At 38.6% G+C, this 23900-nt stretch overlaps 3 protein-coding genes across 9 annotated transcripts in view; 1 reads left to right on the top strand and 2 right to left on the bottom strand.

Moving 5' to 3' along the window:
- The window catches only part of crls1 (cardiolipin synthase 1), a 70434-nt gene that overhangs the window by 27200 nt on the left and 19334 nt on the right, over positions 1-23900 (top strand). For 2 of the 3 annotated variants that reach the window (XM_063056206.1, XM_063056208.1), the window contains exons 3-4: positions 22854-22983; positions 23126-23161. In XM_063056206.1, the coding sequence (XP_062912276.1) occupies positions 22854-22983; positions 23126-23161 (166 nt within the window). The remainder of the gene's footprint in view (positions 1-22853; positions 22984-23125; positions 23162-23900) is intronic. The other variant, XM_063056207.1, reaches the window with a different exon arrangement.
- LOC134350150 (cell surface glycoprotein 1-like) lies at positions 340-15590 on the bottom strand. 2 transcript variants are annotated; one of them, XM_063055100.1, is made up of 5 exons: positions 15390-15590; positions 13342-14098; positions 10862-11066; positions 7006-7143; positions 340-5101 (listed from the first exon to the last, which is right to left on the bottom strand). In XM_063055100.1, the coding sequence occupies exons 2-5, from the start codon at positions 14066-14068 to the stop codon at positions 1678-1680; spliced, it is 4494 nt and encodes a 1497-aa protein (XP_062911170.1). In that variant the 5' UTR covers positions 14069-14098; positions 15390-15590; the 3' UTR covers positions 340-1677. The 2 variants fall into 2 exon arrangements, with proteins under 2 accessions (XP_062911170.1, XP_062911171.1); XM_063055101.1 differs by lacking the exon at positions 13342-14098.
- fermt1 (FERM domain containing kindlin 1) overlaps positions 19130-23900 on the bottom strand; it is a 116066-nt gene continuing 111295 nt past the window's right edge. For all 4 annotated transcript variants that reach the window (XM_063056200.1, XM_063056201.1, XM_063056205.1 and 1 more), the window contains one exon: positions 19130-19488. In XM_063056200.1, the coding sequence (XP_062912270.1) occupies positions 19408-19488 (81 nt within the window). In that variant the 3' untranslated portion in view covers positions 19130-19407. The remainder of the gene's footprint in view (positions 19489-23900) is intronic.

Below are 23900 nucleotides of genomic sequence, written 5' to 3'. Positions count from 1 at the left end.
AGGCCAAAAGGCTGGTGCCTTCCATAGATGAGGCAACTCTTCAGGTGGAGGTCTTGGAAATGGGAACATCTGATTTGCTCAAAGCACAACACAAGGACGTTGGGGTGAGTGGCTCAATTCAAAAACACGAGAGCTATTGCAATGCTGTTACTCACACTGTTCCCCTCCACGTACTTATGTGAGTCAACATTTTCTTCAATGAATTCTATCAAGAACCAGGACAGAAACAGACTCTCCAATGCACATCTTGGCCAGTGCCTCAGGATTGCCGCAACAGAATACAGGCCCGACATCAGAAGGACTGACTCATCCCGTCGCTGTCACTTCTCTCACTGATTGGTGAGTGAATCAATTTATTTTTGTCCATTTGTCAATCTTATTGTGGTATAATAATATTACAACGGTATTACTGATAATTTCATTTATAGCTACACTTCATACTTCAAATGGTACATAGCTTAATTAAATAGAACAAATAGATTAAATGAGAGAACAGAAACAATGGAAAAGGCAGTACTACTAAAACTCTTTGTGTGGAAGAGAAGTTTTCTTTGTGTAGAAGAGAAGTGGTGAAGACAACCATGTTTACAGTGTGTGTGCGTGCATGTAGTTTAAGTCCCACATGAGTTCTCACTGTGACAGCTGACAGTTGTGATAGCTAGAGTCATAATTAAATGGTTGATTTTGAACTTATTTTGTTTCAAGAGTGCATTGTTTTTTCTTGTGTGACCCACAATACAGGCTTTGAGAATCCCAGGCCTAAATTATTACTACTACTACTGTCACCACTACTTCTACCACCACCATCACTACTACTACCACCAACAACATCTGCCCATAAAACAACTTACTGGTGCAATGAAAAAACCCTGGATGTTTTGGCCCTTGGCTTGGCACGCTTTACATAATTTGGCCATTGTGGAAAACTAATTGGGGAACCCCGATCTTGGCCATGTCCCCTTATTGCTGCAGTCAAGGAGGAGGCAGAGTAGCCAGAAGAGACTCACTTAATGTTTTTGGAATAGCTTCTTCCCCACCAGCTCACTGTATTTATTTTTGGTTTCTTCTTTTTGCTCTACTTATTTAATTATAAATATTTTTCCTATGGTAATTTGTAGTTTTAAATATGTAAAATTATGCATAGCACTCTACTGCTGCAGCAAAATAACAAATTTCATGAGGTATGCAGTAATATTAAACCTAATTCTGATTCAAAATAGTTGGTCAGACCATTTAAAACACCCATCCTTCTATTTCTCAATTGGAAAGTGTTTGCATCAAAAGCATTCACTGGTTTGTTACCCCCGAATTTGTTACTCATTCTTTGCAGATCACATTTCCTTCTTCAGCCATATGCCAATTTGTATTACAGTTTGCTCTTTAAAGAGCAGTGCAACGCTGGATAAATCCTTTTATTATCTAAGGTAGTAAATACGGGAAATGTTTTATTTAATTTCACATATTTACTTAATTCCTTCACATAGCAATCTGAGTAAATGATTGAAAATCTGTATCTTGTACACTTAATAAAACCATACTTTTATAAATAACAGTATAGTTTGAATGATTGCAAAAGAACAAACAACAGTTGATGTATAAGATTCCAAAATGTAATTATAAGTTGTTACATAGTTAGTTTTAGGCAGGTTTTCCTTGGAGTGGTTTTAAGTTTTAGCTTTAAAGAATCTGTTCAGAGTCTGGACTACTTGTGTGTTCTGTTCTTGGATCTGCTAGCTCCAGATGGTCTTCAAATGCTGGATTTTGCAAACTAAGGGGATCCAAGCTTATGCGTGATAAACTGGTTAATCGTCCCCTTTGATAAATTTTGCACAAGCAAAACGATAGTGTGATTACAAGTATGAAGAGAATGGCAATAATGACAGTAGAGGCTATATAAAATATATTATTGTAGTTTGGTTTAGTCTTGAATATATAGCATGAGCCTTTTGAAGGCCAGATGCTACTTGTGGTACTTGATCCTGCTTTATTCACAGCCACCACACAGGTATGGTATGTGCTGTCTGCAATAAGGTCACGTAAGGTGTATCTTCGATATGTCGGTTTTATGGTGTCAGTCTTGAACAAACGTCTGTTGTCATCAGATTGATAAATAATATAGTAATACATTACTGTAGAGCTAGGAGCACACCAGAAGATTTCTGCTGAATTGTCAGTAATCTTCATAACCTTTTGTATTTTCACTGGATCCGGTATAACATCTTCCCCAGCTATGACAGGGCAACGACAGCCTGTCAAATGTTTCAAGTCATGACAAGGTACTTGCCAGTGTCTACATGGATCATAATTACAGTCACCAGGTGTAGGGCTTGTGATTTCTTCTTTTTCCAATGAGTCTGTATCGTCATCTTCAATGTGTATAAATACTGGCCCCTTTTTGGGTGTGTATGTTGCTGTCTGCATTGTTACTGTTGAGTACTGTTTAGTACCAGATTGTACTCTGGTGAACAGTGGGTAATATTTATTGTCATTTTGATCACTGGTAGTGATCAGGTTAGATATAGTCCCAGTTTGGGTTCTGATTGGCCCTGTATCATCTCTGGATGTTTCTGGGTATGATTTGATCCAAGTTGAATTTCTGGCTGCCAGTGTCTGAAATTCAGTCCCAGTTTCATCTCTGGTTGTCAGTGGGTGAGGTTCGGTCCCAGTTTCTTCCCTGTTTGGGAGAGGGTCTGTCCCAGTTTGTTTTCTGGTTGGGTGAGGCTCAGTCCCAATTTGATCACTGGTTGGGAGAGGTTCAGTCCCAGTTTCTTCTCTGTTTGGGTGAGATTCAGTTCCAGTTTGTTCTTTGGTTGGGAGAGGTTCAGTCCCAGTTTCTTCTCTGTTTGGGGGAGGTTCAATCCCAGTGTGTTCTCTGGTTGGATGAGGTTCAGTCACAGTTTGTTCTCTGGTTAGGTGAGGTTCAGTCCCAGTTTGTTCTCTGGTTGGGTGAGGTTCAGTCCCAGTTTGTTTTCTGGTTGGGTGAGGTTCAGTCCCAAATTGTTCTCTATTTGGGTGAGGTTCAGTCCCAGTTTGTTCTCTGGTTGTCAGTGGGAGAGGTTCAGTCCCAATTTCCTCTCTGGTTGGGAGAGGTTCAATCCCAGTTTGTTCTCTGGTTGGCTGAGGTTCAGTCGCAGTTTGTCCTCTGGTTGGGAGAGGTTCGATCCCAGTTTGTTCTCTGTTTGGGTGAGGTTCAGTCCAAGTTTGTTCTCTGTTTGGCTGAGGTTCAGTCCCAGTTTGTTCTCTGGTTGGCTGAGGTTCGGTCCCAGTTTGTTCTCTGGTTGGCTGAGGTTCTGTCCCAGTTTGTTCTCTGGTTGGCTGAGGTTCGGTCCCAGTTTGTTCTTTGTTTGGGTGAGGTTCGGTCTCAGTTTCTACTCTGGTTGTCAGTGGGTGAGGTTCGGTCCCAGTTTGCTCTCTGGTTGGCTGAGGTTCAGTCCCAGTTTGTTCTCGGGTTGGTTGAGGTTCAGTCCCAATTTGCTCTCTGGTTGGGTGAGGTTCAGTCCCAGTTTGTTCTCTGGTTGGTAGAGGTGTGGTTCCTGTTTGTTCTCGGGTTGGTTGAGGTTCAGTCCCAATTTGCTCTCTGGTTGGGTGAGGTTCAGTCCCAGTTTGTTTTCTGGTTGGTAGAGGTGTGGTTCCTGTTTGTTCTTGGGTTGGGAAAGGTTTGGTCCCAGTTTGTTCTTTGGTTGGGAGAGGTTCAGTCCCAATTTGTTTTCCGGTTGGGTGAGGTTCAGTCCCAGTTTGTTCTTTGGTTATTGGGAGAGGTTCGGTCCCAGTTTGTTCTCTGGTTGGGTGAGGTTCAGTCCCAGTTTGTTCTTTGTTTGGGAGAGGTTCGGTCCCAATTTGTTTTCTGGTAGGGTGAGGTTCAGTCCCAGTTTGTTCTTTGGTTATTGGGAGAGGTTCGGCCCCAATTTGTTTTCCGTTTGGGTGAGGTTCAGTCCCAGTTTGTTCTTTGGTTGTTGGGAGAGGTTCAATCCCAGTTTGTTCTCTGGTTGGGAGAAGTTCGGTCCCTGTTCGTTCTTTGGTTGGGAGAGGTTCGGTCCCAATTTGTTCTCTGTTTGGGTGAGGTTCGGTCCCAGTTTGTTCTTTGGTTGTTGGGAGAGGTTCAATCTCAGTTTGTTCTCTGGTTGGGAGAAGTTCAGTCCCTGTTCGTTCTTTGGTTGGGAGAGGTTCGGTCCCAATTTGTTCTCTGTTTGGGTGAGGTTCGGTCCCAGTTTGTTCTTTGATTGTTGGGAGAGGTTCAATCCCAGTTTGTTCTCTGGTTGGGAGAAGTTCGGTCCCAGTTTGTTCTTTGGTTGGGTAAAGTTCGGTCCCAGTTTGTTCTGTGGTTGTCGGTGAGTGATGTTTAGTCCTAGAGTGGTATTTGGTTGCCGGGAAAAGCTTGGCCCTCATTTGATCTCTGATTGTCAGTGGGTAAAGTTTAGTCACTGATTGATATCCATTTGTTGGATAAGGTTCAAATGCCTTTTTCTCTTTGGTGGCAAAGGGTTCTGGCTGAATTTTATCTCTGATATTTGGGTTGAGTTTAGTTCCAGATTGACTTCTGCCGGTTGTCATTGGATAAGGTTTGGTCACAGTTCCTTTTCTGATGGTTGGGTAAGTCTCACTCTCTGATTCTCCTACATAATTTGTTGTGTAAGGACCAGTCTCTGTGTGATCTGTGGTGGTTTGGAGGTTGAGTTTAGCTGTTGTTTGGTATCTGCTTGTGATAGGCAGTGTTAATGACATTTTTATGCTTGATTTAATTTTATTCCAAGTTTCATTATTTTGTGTAGAGCTTTCTTTGGTCTGTAGAGTACCAGAGTTTGGATTAGAAGCTGTTTTAAGGAGTAGTAATGTATGGAGCAGGTTAGTACTATTTGTGAAAGATGTGAAGCTTAATTGAAACTTGGTTGAACATTGTATTGGTTTGCTGCTTGACTTGACCTTGATCCCTGAAGGATTCTGATATACTACTGTTGTATGTTCTTGCTGTTGATTTTGTACAGTTCTGCTATAAGTCTGCAATTCTTCTGTGGTGTTTCCATTTCTATTGCATTCATCAATGAAGCCAGGCAATAAAATCTGTCTTCGAGGACCATACTTTACACATCCGGTATCGTTTGCTCTTTTACACATGTGGGAAGATAAGTTACAAAGCATTAAAAACTGAGTTAATTACATGACCAAAATTTAATATTTAATTGTTTATTCTTCCCCAATCAAAATTATGCCAGAAAATTGTATATTTATCACTCAAAGTTTCAGCAGTAAATGTATGTAATAATTGGTGTCAAGATTATGACCAATATTAGTCCATTTATAGTAACTAGAACCACAGAAACCTGCGGCCTCTTATTATACAGTAAGCTTCTGTCATTTTAATTTACTGTTTGACATTGATGTAATCAGCATTTGACCACTAACTGCTAATATTAGGAGCGGGCATCTTGCAAAGATTGCACCAAGAGCACAACTTGCAACATTGAATGAGGTGAAAAAGAACCCAAGGGTAACAACAAAAGACATGCAGAGATCTCTAGAACTTGCTAAAGTTTCTGATCTCTACAAGAAAAACACTGGAAGGACACCACAGAGGAAACCACTGCTCTCCAATAAAAAAGCATTGCTGCATGTTTTAAGTTTGCAAAAGACCACCTGGATGTTCATCATCACTTCTGGGACAATGTTTTGTGGACAGATAAAACAAAAGTTGAACCTTTTGGGAGAAATGTGCACTGCTGTGTTTGGAGAAAACAGGCCACTACATACCAACACCAAAACCTCATCCCAACTGTGAAGCATGGTGGAAGGAGCATCATGGTTTGGAGCTGCTTTACTGTCACAGGGCCTGGACAGCTTGCAATCATTGAGGGGACAATCAATTCAAAATTGTATCGAGACATTTTACAGGAGGATATCAGGGTAGTGGTCCATCACCTGAAGTTTAATACAAATTGTATGATGCAACAAGACAATGATCAACAAGAGCAAATCAACAACAGAATGATTTAAAAAGAAGAAAATTTGTGTTTTTGAATGGCCAAGTTAGAGTCCCGACCTTAACCCAATTGAGATGCTGTGGCATGACCTGAAGAGGGCTGTTCACGCAAGGTATGCCAGAAATATTGATGGACTGAAACAGTTTTGTATGGAAGAATGGTCTAAAATTCATCCTCGCCATTCTGCAAGTCTGATCAGCAGCTACAGGATATGTTTGGTGGAGGTTATTGCTGCTAAAGGAGATTCTACTAGTTTTTGACTTCAAGGACACATACATTTTCCAGCCTGGACTGTGAATGATTAAACAATGTGTTCAATAAAGACATGTGAAGTACAATTGTTTGTGTGTTATTGTATACTATTGTTATTAGTTTGGCTCTTTTTTGTTTGTTTGTGACTTAGATGAAGATTAAATCACGTTTTATGAGTAATGTAGAAAACCAGATAATTGCAAAGGGTTCATAAGCATTTGTGTATATATAGAAATAGTTGTTAAAACAAAGGGTAGATACTTTGAAAGGTGGTTGTGAGGGGCGTGGTTGGTAGTTTGAAATAATAAAAGTGTGATGAGAAGCATTTGTAGAAATCTGGCAATGATTAGATGGGGAAGACATGAATCACATGTATCCATTTTGGTGCCAGTGGAGAAAGTTTTGAGAAGAGAATGTAGTGGTAGATAAAGATGAAGACAAGCAGGTTCTTTTTGTCACAGTCAGCTAAATGTTATTCTCAAATATGGTATTCTATTTCTAAATGCATAATTGCAAAAATTATAAGTAGTCTTCTAAATGAGAAATGCATCCATTTGCAAATCAATATTTTATGTTTTGGTTGCTTTATACATATGTGATGATTTTTTGAAGAATTGCTGTTGTTTCATTATTTTATAACTAACAAATTTCAATAGAAACAATGAGAAAACCAAAATTAGGCTGTGAGAGTTTAAAGTTATTGTTCCTGCTGACTAACCGACAGACTTGTGCTGTAGAAATATACTTAAGGTTAGTGCTGCATAAAGATGACCCTTACCTGTTCAGAAATGTCTTTTCTGGTTCCTTAATCAACCAGGAAAGTTCACAGCTACAAACCAGATGGTTTCCAGAAAGGGTTATTTCGATGGTTGAATTCGTGAATAATTTCCAGGGTCTGAATTCTGTTAGGTTGCAACTAGAACAGCAAACAGCAACAATTTAAATGGGATTCTGTTTTGCTGTTTTAATCTCCTTTATGGTCCTATTAAATAATTTTATTTTGTTGCATTGGGCCATACAGGATCTGATTCTCCTGAATGCATTTGGCCTCTGTCCATTGTAACTTTCTTTGTGATTGCATGGTCTTTGCACATACTGTATTCTATAGACTCTTAACATTACATACAGTGCTGGCTGAATTGTGTCTCTTTTTTTATTTTATTGTTTCTAGTATTGTGGCACAAATTGTCCTCCATTGACTGTTCAGTTCTTGTTAAAATGGTTAAACTTACCCTGTTTGGCTGGAATTGTTATTGTGGCACTTAGAATGTACAGTGCTTAATATTGCAGCACTCCCCAATGTAATCAGCATAATTCTTTACTGACCAAGTTCCTTTTACTTTAATTACAGGATCATTTTAAATTGGCCAAAAATATCTCCATTATTATTTCACACTAGTTCATTAATTTGAATGATTTATGTATTTTTTTTGTTGCTTAAAAAAAGCCCTTTTGGTCTAGAACCTCAAGATGGCGATGCATCTAATCGGAATCCAGCTCCAACTAATGGTACAATTGTTCGTCCTTTACATCTTTCATACAATCGCAAGACACTGCTGGATATTTAGAATACCAAGTACCGCAAGTCTGCCTCACTGGTGAGTTATTGGATGGTGGATGTGCTTCGTAGCATGGGCTTATTGCATTCTGTGTTGTCGCCTGCTACAGCCACCCAGGAGAGAAGCTGTCAGAAACAGTGTGCATGGAAACAAAAACACGAAAATTGTTCAGGTATTCATGTGTGATGAAAGACGAAACCCTGCAAGTCAGCTCTGCTGTGAATTCTGCTTTGAAAAGAGCGATCACTGGAAAATCAAGTAGATTAACCTGTGTCTGAGACTGAATCAGCATGAGATAAGGAACAGCTGCATGCTCACTCTGATGGAAACGTGGGGCTCTAGGATAGCACTCCTGAAGCAGCCATCCAGCTAGAGGGTTTCGTCTCTTTTTGAGCTGACAGAATTCCCTCGATTTCTGGCAAAACCCGTGGTGGAGAGATAACTTAATGAGAACTGGTGTGTGAACACTTCAGTTGTGATGACCCACTGTTCGCCTTTAGTAGAGTTCTTAATGGTGAAGTGCAGGCCCTTCTATTTACCAAGGGGGCTCACTGCTATTGTGATTGTGGCTGTATACATGCCTACCCCTGTGCTAATGCATCAATGACTTGCAAACCACACACCTCCATGGTTAAACGATTTAATCTAGTTCAAAGGGAGGTAAAGACCTGGGCAGAAGGAGTAACCTTAGCATTGCGGAGCTATTTTGAAAACATGGACTGGAACACGTTCAGGGAAACCCTCATCATTGCAGAACTACTTTGAAAACACGGACTGGAGCATGTTTGGGGAGGCGGCTACCTATGACCATCACATGAACATAAATGAATATGTGAGATCTGTGACTGGCTACATAGAGAAGTGCATGGAGGGCATTGCTGTTATTAAACAGATCTATGTGAGGGCAAATCAGAAGCCATGGCTGATAATAGAGGTCTGGGCATGGCTGAGACATTGGGAAGCTGCTTTTAGATTGGGGGATAAGACAGCTTTCAGGTCAGCAGGAGCTGTCTTCCTACACCATCAGGAAGGTAAAATGAGATTATTCTCAGGGAGCATACAGCAGAGACATGAGGCGCATGTTGCAGGGTATTCAGACCATAATGAACTACAAGTCCGCCCTGCATATCAACGACAGTGACACTTCTCTTTCTGATAGTCTGAATGACTTTTACACTCTGTTTGATGCATGGAATAATGTGCAGACGAGGAAGGAACCCTTCCTGTTGAGAAGCAGGCACTCTGTCTGGCCGCAGCTGATGTGAGGAAGACCATAGCCAGGGTCAACTCAAGTAAAGCTGCGGGGCCTGATAATGTACCTGGTCAGGTGGTCAGGTGCTCAGGGACTGTGCAGCCTTCTAATGGATATCTTCAATATTTCTCTGGAACTGTCAACTGTCTCCCCAGGCTTCACGGCAGCCTTCTCATCCCGGTGCCCAACACGGTAACAGTAACCTGCCCCAACTACTGTCCAGCGGTGCTGATCGCAACAATAATGGAGTGCTTTGATTGGCTGGTTATGGATCACATTAAATCCCAACTTCCGGTTACATTGGACCCCTTCTATTTTGCTTATCACCCAAGTTGGTCTGCTGATGATGCCGTAGCTTCTGCACTCCACTCCATCCTGTCACACCTGGAAAATTGTGCCTCATGTGCCCGAATGCTACTTATTGGCCAGCTTGGTGTTTTAATATGGTGACCCCTCAGAAGCTGGTGGATAAGCTGTCCTCACTGCTCTCTGTAACTGGATCCTGCACTTACTGACAGAAAGGACGCATTCATGCTGTGTTGGCGGAACCACCTCTTTCTCCATCATGCTGAACATCGTTGGTCTCCAGGGCGCATGCTCAGTCCACTGCTGACAGAACAGTAGTTGCCCTATTCATCAAAGACCACGAGGCAGTGTACAGAGTGGAGATAGAGTGGCTGGTAGATGGTGCGTGCACTATAATTTGAGTCTCATTGTGGACAAGACCAAAGAGAAGAATGTGGATATCAGGAGCATGCATGTTGACCTCTCCTCACTGCACATAAATGGCTCCTCTGTGGGAGCAGCAAGTTTTTGGGAGTGCACATAATGGATGATTTCACTTGGTTCCTCAACACCACCTCTTTCATCAAGAAAGAGGAGACTGAGATGAGTGCAGCTTCTCTCCCCCACATTCTAACCAATTCCTACGGGAACATCATTGAAAGTGTCTTTAACCAGCTCCATCACCCTCTAGTACGGGAATTGCCAGGCATCTGATTGCAAGTCCTGCAAAGGATTGCGAGGACAGCTGAGATATTTGTAAGGACCACTGCGTACACGGGGCTCTCGGTATTGTTAATGATCTCTCCCATCCGTCTAAGTAGCATTAGGACAAGAACTGTTAGAATGGGAAAAGGCTTTTTCCCCCAGCTGTAAGACATCTGAACTCCCTGCTACCACCCTGGTCCCATCAGTATGAAGTGCTGGTAGTGTTATAGCTTTATACTGTTTACTTATTAATTTGTGTCACAAATGCAAATTACTAGTGGTAATATTACTTTGTGTGTGAGTTATATGTACAACACAGTGCACCTTGGTCTGGAGAGACACTGTTCTGTTTGGCGGTGTTCATGTATATGGTTGGACGACAATAAATTGAACTTGAAATTGTTGTTCCAAGTAAAAAGAGTATAATTTGCTATACTCGTTTAGCTTTAGCACCCCTTTTAAAGGATTTAACTAAGCATTTGAGCTAAGACCAGGCTAATAAAAACAGAAAATGCAGGAAACACTCAGCAGGCCAGGCAGCATCTATGCAGAGAGAAAAAGTTAACATTTCAAATCAAATACCTTTTGTCAGAACTGTGAAAGAAAAATATCATGAATTCATAAGGTTAAACAGGTACATGACCTTAAGTACATTAGCTTTATATCATATATTGGCATGCAAAGGTATGTATTAAATTTTCCAAATAAAAACACTGGATGTATTTAGTAAATAACTGAAGAAATATCATAGAAGGATGGGTGATCTTTAAAACATTTCTCAACAAAATGTATTATGGAAATAGATTTACTTATAGGAAGGTTGAATAAGTTACCTTTTGAGAGAAAGTGTCTGTAAATGTGGGAGTTGTTCAAACATACTACTTTTCACAAAGTGTAGTTGTGAATTTTCTTCCAAGTTCACTTGAGTAAGATTTGAAGTGAAGAGAAATAGATCATCAGGCAGAGACTGAAGAAAGGGCATTCTCCTCATCCATAGGATCTGCAAATTGCTTAATCCTTCAAAACACTGTGGGTCAACTGTAATTGTAAAATTAATGATTACCAAGTGTATTCATTCCTTTGAAAAACCACGTAGATAAAGGTGTTACAGATTGTGATAGGAACATTAGAGATTATGGCTGCTTCAGAAATGAGTACCTCTTTAAATCTATAATTTATCCCAATCCTTGTAAATCATTGAAAATTATATTGGTAACAGCAGCATAAACATTTTTTGACATTTATGTTCATGGCCATTTTTAGTGACTGATACATAGGATTTTTTTTTAAAGCTTATTCGTTAGGAGTTTACCAACTTTGAATACAAATAAATTTTCCTTGCCAACTTTACATATTTGGCAGGCCCCTTCAGTAAATCAGTTATGTGTTATATTTAGATGATCTTTTTCATGTTCAGACCATAAAAAGTGAATATCAGCTGTGAAAGGTATAGAATTCATAGAATGCATTTAACTACTGTAATAACCAATTTCTTTAGTTAGGGTACTATTTTTTAAACAGCTGAGGAACTCATCTTACAAATTTATAACAAAATTTGAGGAACTATTTAGAGAAAGCTTTTGTAGGTTGGGAAGAAGACAACAGTTAGAGTGTGATGTCTTTTGGAATGACATTTTATTTGTGAAACATGGATATTTTTGAATGCTTTTAAGAACACATCTGATTTAAAATAAATGACCATAACTACCTTAAACGCCAATGCATTATTTTCACATTTTGCTGTTGAAATAGATGGAGTACTCTTCTTTTGTTTGGGATATCAGAATGAAGACATTGACTAAGCTACCGAATATGTCCTTCAAGTAATGCTACCTGTGAATATTTTTGTCAAGTCAAATACCAATTTTTGACTTGCTCCTTTTTCTGTGCCTCTTGAGTCACTACCTCTACCCTCCTACACAATCCAAATTCACCTCAGTGGTTGTTGTTCAGTCGTTTAGTCAAGTCTAACTCTTTGTCCTCATGGACCATAGTGTCCATAGGGTTTTCATGGCAAGATATGGAAGTAGGTTGCCAGGCTTTTCTTCCGTGCAGATACTTCTGCTGCCCGGCTGGCTGGGTTTGAACTCAGGACCACTGCCTTGAAGTCCAGTGCTGATGCCACACCACCACCAACTGGCCCACTTCAGTAGTAGTTTAGTCTATTTTTAATGTACATTGTTATCTAATTTAATTCTTAATTTCTGAATAAAATGTTTTATATGCAGGGTTATTAGATTTGCTAAGCACAGTTTGCATGGTAAATTCTGACATTCCTTGCCTGACATTTGTTTTTGGTAAAGTTGATCTATTATTTGATAGCCATTTGATGTGTTTTAAATTTTTGAGTGTGTGCTTCAAGTTCAGGAACTTGAATAGACAGGGGCAGAGGTGAAATGGTTGTATAAAAAACAAACTACTGGAGGAACTCAGTGGGTGAGGCAGCATCTGAGAAAGGTAAAGGGAGAGTTGATAGGGTCATGACCTGAAACGTTGACCATCCCTTTGCCTCCACAGATGCGTCCTGATGCACTGAGTTCTTCCAGCAGTTTGTAATTTGCTACAGTTTACAGAATCTGCAGTCTCTTGTGTCTCTGAAATGGGTGAACATTGTTTTAATCATATTATTCTCCTTGGAAGTCCCAAGCACCACCACCAACATTTCTACTGTAGCTCACTTGCCTGCCATGTAAGGCAAAATCTGTTGTGTTGAATTCTAAAATGTAGCTGTAATGTGATAACTTTAAATTTGAATACAGCTGAAAATGTTTTAATCACATTTTTTGTCTATTACTTGTGAATAAGCAGATTCATTTATTTATTCATTTTTTTGTCTGTTTCTTGTGAATAAGCAGAATTTAAATGTAACTTCATAAAATTGCAAGCTCTTATAAAATGGTATTCATTATTGAAATATTTTAAAGTAATCAAATTGTAATCAAGCTCTTCAGAAATGCATTCATTAACTTAAGTGCCATCATGATATTTGTGAGTCTTTGTAGTATAGGCAATTAACAAATTTCCCAGAAATGGATAACTCAGTAGGGGGAGAATATGGTTTGATTGGATGGGCCTACTTTTTGTGTAGTGTTTTTGAGATCAACATAAAGAAACTTGAGTTTCTATAAGCTTTGAATACATTTTTTATTCAAATTATGCAGTCTTCTGTGTGCACCGATTTTGGGTGAATTTTCCATGAAAAGCTGGTGCATTTGAGCCGAGTCTCTAGGCTAACTTATGTTCATTTCTTCTTTGAGAGGGCAGTACATTTTTGTGGTACAGAATTTAACAAATTGAGCATCGTGGTACTTACAGTTTTTGAAAAGGTTCTCACTCAAATCAAGGGTTTTGATGCTTTTTGTTTCAGATGCAAATGCTTTGTAACTGCACGATTCCAAAGATGTTGAGGACAGATTTAGGTAACGTAGCTTGGGGAAAGGATTGAATTCATATGGGCTAATTTCTTGCAAAGGATTTCCTTCAAGTCTTAGTGTCGTGAGATTAGGCCCTTGAAATTTCCATTGTGACCTTCTAAAGTTATTATAGCTGAGATCCAGTGAAACAATGTGTGGGAGCTTTGTCCCTGAAGACCCAATTTTTGAGATGTTATTATGACTTAGGAGTAAAATTTTTAATTTGTGAAGATCCATAAACTCTGAAAAATTAACCCACTGAATGACGTTCTGCCTCAAGTCAAGAAATTCGAGAGCTGTGGGTAGACATGGTGGGACATTTGTAAGTTGATTGCCAGCTATATTCAAATGCCTTAATGTTGTTATGTTTAGGGATCCACAAGGCAAGCTGTTGTAAGTCAGATTGTTCTGTGACAGCTCGAGTATTTCCAGACCACTCAAACTTTGGAAGGTATTAACTGGAATACTACTAATGTTCATTCTTGACAGACGAAGCTGAGTATCATTTTGAGAATAAGTTTTCATAAGATAGAATGAAAAATGCTTAGACTTATCAATTGGTGAACCAGCGATTCTTAGGTGATTAAAAATTGTCTCCACTAGTAGGAAAAGAGCCACAAGTTCCATTTCTAAAACAAAACTATTGCACTCTGGTTCCTAAGGAGGGAAAAGAAAACACGTTTAAGGTGAATTGTTATTGCTGTTTAATATTCAGTTCTTATATGTAACCTCAAGATAATTTTAATCACTATTTTATCCATTTTTATATAATGTTTTCTGCTTACAGTTTTTACATTATTCAGTGTTCAGTTTCCAGAATAAATCTTCCGTCTAGGGATAAGATTTAACTAACAACCACATTAGCAGGTAACATTTTTTGTAGCGGCCATCTAAGATTGTGAATAAAAGCCATAAAACTATTAGCTTCTGTTAGAAGTTCCCTTCTCCTGGACATAGCCCATCTTCCCAAGTTCAGCAAACCAGATCATGTCAAAAAGAGCCAGTGGAATTTTGAGTGTGTTTGAAAGATTCACCCTACACTTTGATCTTTATGTTTGGATTAGGGAAGCTACTTACAATTAATTGCAAGGCCCAAACATCTAGCCTGCTTCAATTTATTCCAACTAAAGTCAACTTGGGTAGCAAATCAGCATTTTTTTTATAGATATGCCACAACATCTTAAGTTTTGAGCACATTTTATGTTTAAATATCCTACTCCCAAATAGTGAAAAGAGCTAAATATTAGAGAAAAATACTTGAGGTAAATCATTTTTTGTGTACTAGAGACTTTGTTTTTTTACACACTAGATCAACATAAAATATGTCATTTAGTTGTTTGATTAAAAGGTCTATTAACTTTTTAAAATAGCTGCAAGTTTTTTATTCATAAGTTGGTTATGAATCTTCATGCATGCTATTGTAATTTTAACATTGGTGCAAACTACATGATACAAATGAAGGCAATTGCCAGTCTTCCATAGAGATCAATTCTTGCTTTTGTTTGTTCTAATCCAGACATTTTATATATATATAGTCTGAATATAGTTTCTGAATATAGTTTACCTCATACTATTGTCATACTCATCTCCAAACTTATTTACAAAACTGCATTGAATGCTCCCTTGAATTTTTGTTAAATCTAAAAGCACAAAAGAACTGACTTTTAACTAGTGTTTTCTTAACTCAAAGGGTTGTATTTAACTGTGTAAACTTGAATTATGTTTTCTTATTTTTGTAATAAATTTGGGTAAAGACTAAAAGATCCACATAATAGTTAAACAGTAATTCCACAAAAGTAAAGCAATTTGTGATCTTATTTTTTCCACCTGTAATGTAACATTTTGTGGAAAATACACCAGCACTGACAAAGTAATATGCTTAATTATCAAGAATATTTACAGTAGCTACAACAGCATTCTCTGAAAGTAAAACATCTGTTACACTTACCAAATTGATCACAGTATTGATTCAGGCTGTGTGAAGCAAATTATTTTCAGCTTGTTGAATGGATGTCCCAGTTGTATGGAGTGAATCAATGAGATGACTTTTAACCCTTGCTGATTTTCTGTAAGTATTTGCATGTGTTGTAAAGGAAGAATTGTTGAACGTGTGCAAGTCCATGAAGTCCTTGCAGACTCTGGTCACAGAGTCTGTGTCGTTCATGTGACTGCTTTGTTTCTTTTGTGGTGGATGTACATTCCTCCAGCAGCTCTTGGAATGTAACCTGCTTTGATAGCAGAATGCCTCAGATACTGAGGGTTAGCGGGCCTTAATTAACTAGAAGTATTCAAATTGGATTTGTGGGTGATCTGCAGATTAAAATTTACTCTGATTTTAATGGGAAAATAAGACGTAGTTAAGGCAAAGACTAGGTTAACCCATTTTCCAGAAACACTCATCAAGAGTAATTTCTTTGGAAGAGGTATGGGAAGGGAATGAAATATTTTTAATATGAGACAGTTTTCTGGCCAACATTAAATTTTTATATACAACATAAATATGTTTATGATTTTAAAAGTATGAATTATACTATTTATTCAAAAGACCCAAATAAGCCTTTAAAAATAGATGCATTTATCAAAGGCTCCACATGTGGCCATATCCCACCTTGGACACCACTCTGTATAGAGCACTGAGCAGAATATACAAGATTCAACATTATTTATTGTGATTCATCAGTGCACAAATGTAAAAGAGAACTCTGGATCTGATGTAGCATAAAAAATAATAAGCATACAGTCCACAATAAATACATTGTTGGTTCTGGCATGAATGCTGCGTCGCCTCTTCCCTGATGGGAGGGCGACCAAACGGTCTGTGAGCAGGATGGGCAGGATCCTTCAAGATAGTGCTCTTTCTTTTTGGCACCTTTCTGTATGCCTGTTCTTGATGGTTGGTAGGCTGGTACCAGTGGTGAACAGTTTTAACTACCTGTTGTAGAGTCCTGCAGTCCACCGCAATGCGGTTTCCATATCACACGGCCCATTTGTGAGAATGGGTGTGAGAAACAAATACTGTAATCAGATAAATTGCAGTGCATTCATTGTATGTTGTTTTTAATTCATTAAGCTGCAAATCAATTCAAATGATTTTCTGTTTAAGTTGACATATTAATTATTTATAATTTTTGTATGTTTCTGCCTGGCCCTAATATCCAAAAGCATGGGGGGAGGGGCATAATCTTCTCAGATGTAGTTTTCTTTTGAATTTTCAGATGCATTTTCTGGGTAGGTCTTATTCTGGCCTAACCACATGACCAGATTACTTTGTGTAAGATTATTGAAAGATTCAAGGGCATCTCAATCAGTGACTTCAGCTTTCTGGATTGGAATTGGATAATACCTGGACTGAATGACAAGGAAGTATCTGTGCTTTTTGAGTACTCAGCTTGTTCCCTGGCTGTGAAGGTAAAAGTAAGCCCTAAAGAATTGTTTTGAGATAAACTCAATATAATGATTTAACTCTCTTTAATTGCCTTTATTTCACCAGAGGTTTAAAGAAAAAGTTCACCAGATGACTGCTATCATTGCAGAACTTGTTAAAGTCATTATGACTCAATCTATGAGGATTTGTTTGAAAAGTGGCATTGAAAGGTACAAACAGTGGTTGTGCCAACAGCTGAAAGGTTATGCTAAGACTTCACTTTATTGATTACGTAATGATGTTTTTAGGAAGCAGAGCAGATTCCGCTATTCAACAAAATCTGAAATCTCCAATGCACTTGCTGTGTTCTCCTGAGTGTACCTGGCACTAATCACGTTTGTCTGGGATAAGAACTTATAAGTTTTATAACTTTTCATTGAAACAGTTTTTCCTTATCTCAGCTGTAAATAGCTGATCACTTATCCGAGGAACAGAATCACTACTTCTTAACTGTTTAGCTATCTGTTCAGCTAACTGTTCAGAAGATCCACTTAACAACCCCCTTTTGAAGCTTTGAAAGAATTTTATAATCCTTTGCAAACCTGCCTTGGCCTGACACCTCAATCTGCAATTGATATTTGACTGACTTGCGTAGTGTTAAAAGATCTGAAGTTAAATTTATTGCTACAGTTGATAAGACGTGGAGTTCAAAATGTCTGAAATTTGTGTTACACTTCTTTACAAAATATGTAAACGCATTGAATTAGGTCATTCAGCAAGTTCAGTACTTTGGAATCTACCGTGGTTTCTTTAGCAATGAGAAAATGGAAAGCAGAATGTGATTGAGAAGTTAAAATGGTAGATTATTTGAAGGTCATGGTGTTGCAGATTAACAGCAGTGGACAAGAATAATCAGATAGTTTGTTAAATTCCAAATAATGCAAGCAAGTACTTTTGATTTGTTTTTCACTATAAGGAGTGCTAGGGGCCTTGGACAGGAACAAAATTCATGCTTGTGGTAGCACGGTGGCATAGTTGTTAGTGTAACGCTATTTCAGCACCAGCGACCAGGGTTCAATGCTCACCACTGTCTGTAAGGAGTTTGTTTATTCTCCCCATGATCGTGTGGGTTTCCTCCAGGTGCTCAGGTTTCCTCTCGCGTTCCAAAGGTGTATGGGTTAGGAGGTTAATTGGTCACATGAGCGTAATTGGATGGTATGTTGCTTGTTGGACAGGAGGGGCCTGTTACCATGTTGTATCTCTAAATAAAAATAAACTTGACTGTGTGCAAGGTGGTATCAGCATGTGGGCCTGCTATCCCAGTTGTACTGCATTGATCCCACTGTACAGGAAAAGTAACTCTCCAAAGATCAATGAGCCTGATTTGTTTTCTCTTGCAGATGTTAAGTTTTACTTAGATACAAGTAATTTGTCAAATTGGCCTTTTCTCATATTTTGAGTATTCTCTGTGAAACATGGAAACCCTTTGCTGTGTTTGACAGAGGTATTGCCATGAGTATTGGAATTCATTGCCACAATTGGCTGTGAAGGCCAAGTCATTGGGTTTATTTAAAGCAGAGATTGACAGGTTCTTGATTAATCAGGGCATCAAAGGTTATGGGGAGAAGGCAGGAGAATGGGGTTGAGAGGGAAAATGCATCAGCCATGATGGAGTTGTGGAGAAGGCTTGATGGGCTGAATGGCTTAATTAATTCTGCTCCTATGTCTTATGAGCAGTGCACTTAACCACTAGGGAATGTGGAGACTGCTTGCAATGCAAAGGTTAGACGACATAATTCATTCGTCAAGTATTGAGATAATTTTAAGAACATCTGATGATTTTATAATTAAGATTTCTGAAGTAGTTGCGAGGCTCGGCTGAAGGGATTGGGTGGTCGGGTGGGCTTTTAAATTTCCAGGTCCATTATTAAGATAAATAGCTATGATGAAGTGTTGTAGGAGTTCGTACCGGCAAGGGATGGAGCTCAAAAAGCACATTCCATCACTGGGAGTATGGTATATGTTAGTGAAAGATCTATTCCAGCTGTTTGCTGTCCTTGATAACAGGAAATGACTGATTTTCTTTTTTGAAGAGCAGAAATTACTTTTGTGGAGGAGATTGGGGTGACTAGAGTGAACAATTTGGTCATTAATTGTGCATTGGTGAAATAGATAACAAAGCATGCTGACTGGTTCCCATTTTGTTGGCATGATTTGGTTGTGTTCACAACTTTAATGTTTCATTCATTGTTACAGCTATTTTCCTTCTGCCATCTGAAAATGTCATTCATAAAATCATTGAACTATAAACATAAATCTGGTGGTGATAGGGATTGTTTTTATTCTCAGAAACTCTCAAATTGCACATAGAGTATTGAAACCAAAAATGAAAAACAAGTACTGCAACTGGATGGTAGTTTTTCTGACTCAATTGTTAGATAAACATACGTAGCTCTCCTGATCCAAAAACTTTAAATAACTTTCTTAATTCTTCAAGGCCTGTTGTATATTTCCAACATTGTCTAATTTTATTCCCTTTCATTGTACTTGTAGCAATACTTTTCATTCTGATATATTGCAGTTGAGGCTGCAGCTCTTTGTTCTATGTGGGTCCAGCTGTGCTAAGATCCAGTCTTTTGTGAAGTCCAGGGACCTCCCTGAAGTTTGGTTGTGTCTTGATTACCTGAAAGAAAGTTATCCAGTTGTTAATGGTCTTATTGAATAATGACTTGCCATTGTCTTGTTCGGACAGGGCATCAGTACTTTTATTGTCTAATGAATATTGGTGAACATATTTTCACTGGACCAGATTTAGCAGATTGATATTGGTGCTAAAAAGGTTAAGTTTCTTGGGAAGATTTTATTCATTTTGTTTTAGAAAACTCACTTCCTCCAGAACAAGGAGGCATAACAAAATTATATCTAGACCAATTATGGCATAAAACCAGGAAATGCTCTTTCCACACAAAAAGATGCGGGCATCTGAAAGTTCTTCTCCAAAACAGATTTTACTACTAGTAAGTTGAAGTTGTCAGGAGTAAATATAATTTGTTAATGGTCTGCATATGGAATAGATGTTGGAAAATGCAATGGACTTACATATCAACCATAATCAAATAGAATAACAGAGGCTTCTTGTATCGGTTATCCCTGTTCAAATGTTTCCAACACAGTAAAGCAGCGGCCGTAATTTGTTGTTATTCTTTCAACCACTTGCTACATTTTAGCTGTTTTTTTGCTTACATCTTGGGAAACACTACAAACAGTATGGTAAGGAATGCAAATCCATGAAGGAAGTAATAAGAAGAAAGCTATCCAGTCATTACGGCAGGTCAATTTTGTGTTAGATCAGATTGTTCTATTGTTATGTTACCTACGACACTCTGTGTGTAATTCTTTACAGAGTATATTTTTTGAAATTGGAAAATGTTGAGTGAGAGGAGTTTAGGTAGGGAGGTAGGAACATGTGGTAAATCATGCACTTCTATTTTATGGATGCCTTTATTTTGAAGACAAACTAGAAGTTTAATTGTCTAGGCACTTTACATTAATTTAGACTGCTTAGCAACCTTCTTAGCAACTCTGATTTTAAACTTTTCTGTATCACTTTAGCACGAGGATGCCCCACTTTCTGTTAATTAGTTTTTGACATTTTTGCCTTTGATTTTTTCACAAATTGTTTTTTCTATTTATGTAAGCATATTGTTGGTTATTCTGTATATTTCAAACTTCTGAATCAATCTTGAGGCAATTTATAAAATTTTAAAAAATGAAGTGAACTGTATCTTGCGATGTAAAAGCTGCTTGTAGGATTAGTTTTATAAGTATTGGTCCTTAGTTTTATAACCTCGCTAGTGTCCTTTTGAACTAGTTTGTTTTTCAACAGAATAGCCTTAAATATTTTTACCAACATAGCTATTAGATTAATTAGCTTCTAATTGTGTGGGCACGTGGCCAAGTGGTTAAGGCATTCGACTAGCGACCTGAAGGTTGTGAGTTCGAGCCTTGGCTGAGGCAGCGTGTTGTGTCCTTGAGCAAGGCACTTAACCACACATTGCTCTGCGACGACACCGATGCCAAGCTGTATCGGCCCTTACCCTTCCCTTGGACAACATCGGTGTCATGGAGAGGGGAGACTTGCAGCATGGGCAACTGCCAGTCTTCCACACAACCTTGCCCAGGCCCTGCACCCTGGAGAGTGAAGGCTTTCCAGGCGCAGATCCATGGTCTCACAAGACTAACGGATGCCTTCAAGAAGCTTCTAATTGACAGAATCTTTGTACTCATTTAGTTAAATATTGTAACTATTTGCACTCATTTAATATTTTATGCATGTATGATAATGGTCAACTGATTTCCTTTTAATTTCATTTAATTTAGTTTTATTTAGAAATATGGCATGGAACAGGCCCTCTGGCCCACTGTGCTACGCCGCCACGTAGTTAACCTCTAGTCTAATCACAGTACAATTTACAATGGTCAATTAACCGACTAACCAAAGTTCAAAGTAAAGTAAATTTTATTATCAAAGTACATATATGTCACCATATACAACCCGAGATTCATTTTTTTGTGGCTATACTTGACAAATCTATAGAGAAGTAACTATAGCAGAATCAATGAAAGACTGTCCAGCTAGTGCAACAAACTGTGCAAATACCAAAATAAGAATAATAATAGATAAGCAATAAATATTGAGAACATGAGATGACGACTCCTTGGAAGTGAGTCCACTGGTTGTAGGAACATTTCAGTGATGAGGCAAGTGAAGTTAAGTGACGGTATCCCCTTTTGTTCGAGAGCCTGATGGTTGAGGGGTAGGAACGGTTCCTGAACCAGTATGTCTTTGGACTATGCGAGGGAACTGGAGCACCTGGAGGAAACCCAAGCACACACGGGAAGAATATGCAAACTTTCTTAGAGGATGTCAGAATTGGACTCTAAACTCCCGATGCCCTGAGCTATAATAATGTTGCACTAACCACTACACTACCGTTAATTCATTAAAAGTAATTTACTTTTCAGTTGGTAGATTATTTAATGCATATTTTACAGTGCATGCTGCATCTTAATTGTGGAAAAAATGTTTTATGCTCTTCAAATTTGTGCAAGATGATTTTATTTCCTCATGGATGGTTTATTCTTCATTTTTGAAAGCATTTTGCAGTCAGAACTTATAATAATCCAATATTGAGCAAGAAATCATTTAAATGTGTGGTTCAAACATTAATATTCACAAGGACATTAATAAGAACACCTTTTCATGGAATCCGCACCATGGATTTTCACCTGTGATCAGGAGGAGGAGGCTTGGTTTGATATCTCACCTCAAAGAACTGAGCCATTGCTATATTCTTTCAGTACAATAATGGAGTGTTGCTCTATAATTTTATGCTCACATCTCTGGAATAGGACTTGAACCCTGTCAGTGTCTTGCACTCACAACTATTGAAAGCAAATCAAAAGCAATTGGATATTCTGAGCCAATCATTGAATAAAATGGGGCCATAGAACATTACAGATTGGATACGGGTCCTTCAGTCCATGCTGACCATGATGCTCACCCTGCGAGTAGCAATCTTCTGTGTTCAGCCCTTATAAGCACCATCCCTCCATCTATCTAAGAGCTGCCTAATACTGTTGTATCTACCTCAGCCACTTTCAATACCTTTCGGAAAATGTATTAATTTCACACATCACTTATCGCTTGATCTTCATTAAAATTGCAACCTCTGAATATCTCTTTTTGCCTCACCCCTTTTATAATTTTTTTTGATCAGTAGTTTAGGTATATCATCCTCTCACCATCTCAACAAAACTGGATCTTAGCTTCAAGCTGCATGCTGCCATGTGCTCTTTTAAAATAGCTTGTCGTCATGCAAGCAGTTTGCCAATTTAGTTTTCAGCATGTTTGAATGATCAAAACTGCTGTTTCGCTTAAAGGAGGTATGACTGAAGTTCAGACGTTTGAGATATTGTTAAAGTTATTCCATTCTCTAATGCATGGATTATTGCCTGTTTGACTCTGTTTTTCTTTGTATTTTGCAGTTGGACGGTTACATTGCACGAAACTGGGCTAATCAGAAATCGGCTTTGGGGAGCGCCCTGGACCCGTTAGCAGATAAAATTCTGATCAGCATTCTGTACATCAGTCTCACTTGTGCTGAACTCATTCCAGGTACTCCTTTCTAAAGCTTCTCTCCACTCCAAAAGGGAGATTAGACTGTTTGTATCAAAGTACTCAGTTTCATCTTTTATCAGTTAATGGGACAGGTACCAGTGACTTGAAGTACCTTTATATTTTACTTTTGTGATTGTAGGACCATCTGGATCACATAAGCTGATTGAAAATAAAGGTCAGTTAACACCATCAGTTTTTCAGACCATCCCTTACAGCTTCTTAGTAGATTATATTTGGAAAAGTTGTTACGCAGAAAAATGCCAAGTAATGGCCTTTTCCTGTATAATGTTTCTCAAGGGAAGAATTTTAGCCAGATCACCATGGGAAATCTGCAAAATGCAGCCCATCAAGCCTGCCCTGGCATTCATTAAGTAGATGGTCGTGCTATGTTGGTCACTATTCCCCTTTAGTGTCTGTTCCCCAATTCCTCAATCTTTCAAATATTTATCTGTCTACACCTTAAAGATGTCAAAGATTCAAGTACATTTATTATCTAAGTATGTATGCAACATACGACCCTGAGATTTGTCTTCCCACAGACAGCTCCGAAACAAAGAAACACCATGGAACCCGTTCAAAGAAAACACCAAACACCCAACAAGCAAAAGAAGAACATGTTGTACAAACGGCAAAAAATGAGCAAAAAAAAACTAGAATATAAAATATCAAACCACAATGATTGAAATACTCTAGGAATGTTCAGTGCAGTTCAATTTAGTGTTGATCAAAATCGCACAAAATAGCAATTTTTAGAAAAAGTAGTAACTCAGAAACATATCATAACATGAACTACACTGTCCAATGCACAAACCATGTGGATTAACCTTTGCCCAAGACCCAAGACTCTAGCAGCATTGAGCAAAAGGGAGAGAGAGAGAGTCCATTCAAACGCAGGCACCGTCCCCTGGGAGCAG

Source organism: Mobula hypostoma, chromosome 8 (genome assembly GCF_963921235.1).
Source record: "Mobula hypostoma chromosome 8, sMobHyp1.1, whole genome shotgun sequence".
Lineage (NCBI taxonomy): Eukaryota > Metazoa > Chordata > Chondrichthyes > Myliobatiformes > Myliobatidae > Mobula > Mobula hypostoma.
The sequence above is the reverse complement of the archived record's forward strand: the minus strand, read 5'-3'. Positions and strand labels throughout refer to the sequence as shown.

What these genes read in the sequence shown, in the direction of transcription:
- LOC134350150 (XM_063055100.1), bottom strand. Translation starts at nt 14,068, where the DNA reads ATGGAACTTGTGGCTCTTTTCCTACTAGTGGAGACAATTTTTAATCAC. An exon ending in TGAGAACCTTTTCAAAAACT is followed by an intron (nt 11,067 to 13,341) that starts GTAAGTACCACG and finishes TTACAATTACAG; the next exon opens with TTGACCCACAGTGTTTTGAA. An exon ending in CAGACACTTTCTCTCAAAAG is followed by an intron (nt 7,144 to 10,861) that starts GTAACTTATTCA and finishes TTGCTGTTCTAG; the next exon opens with TTGCAACCTAACAGAATTCA.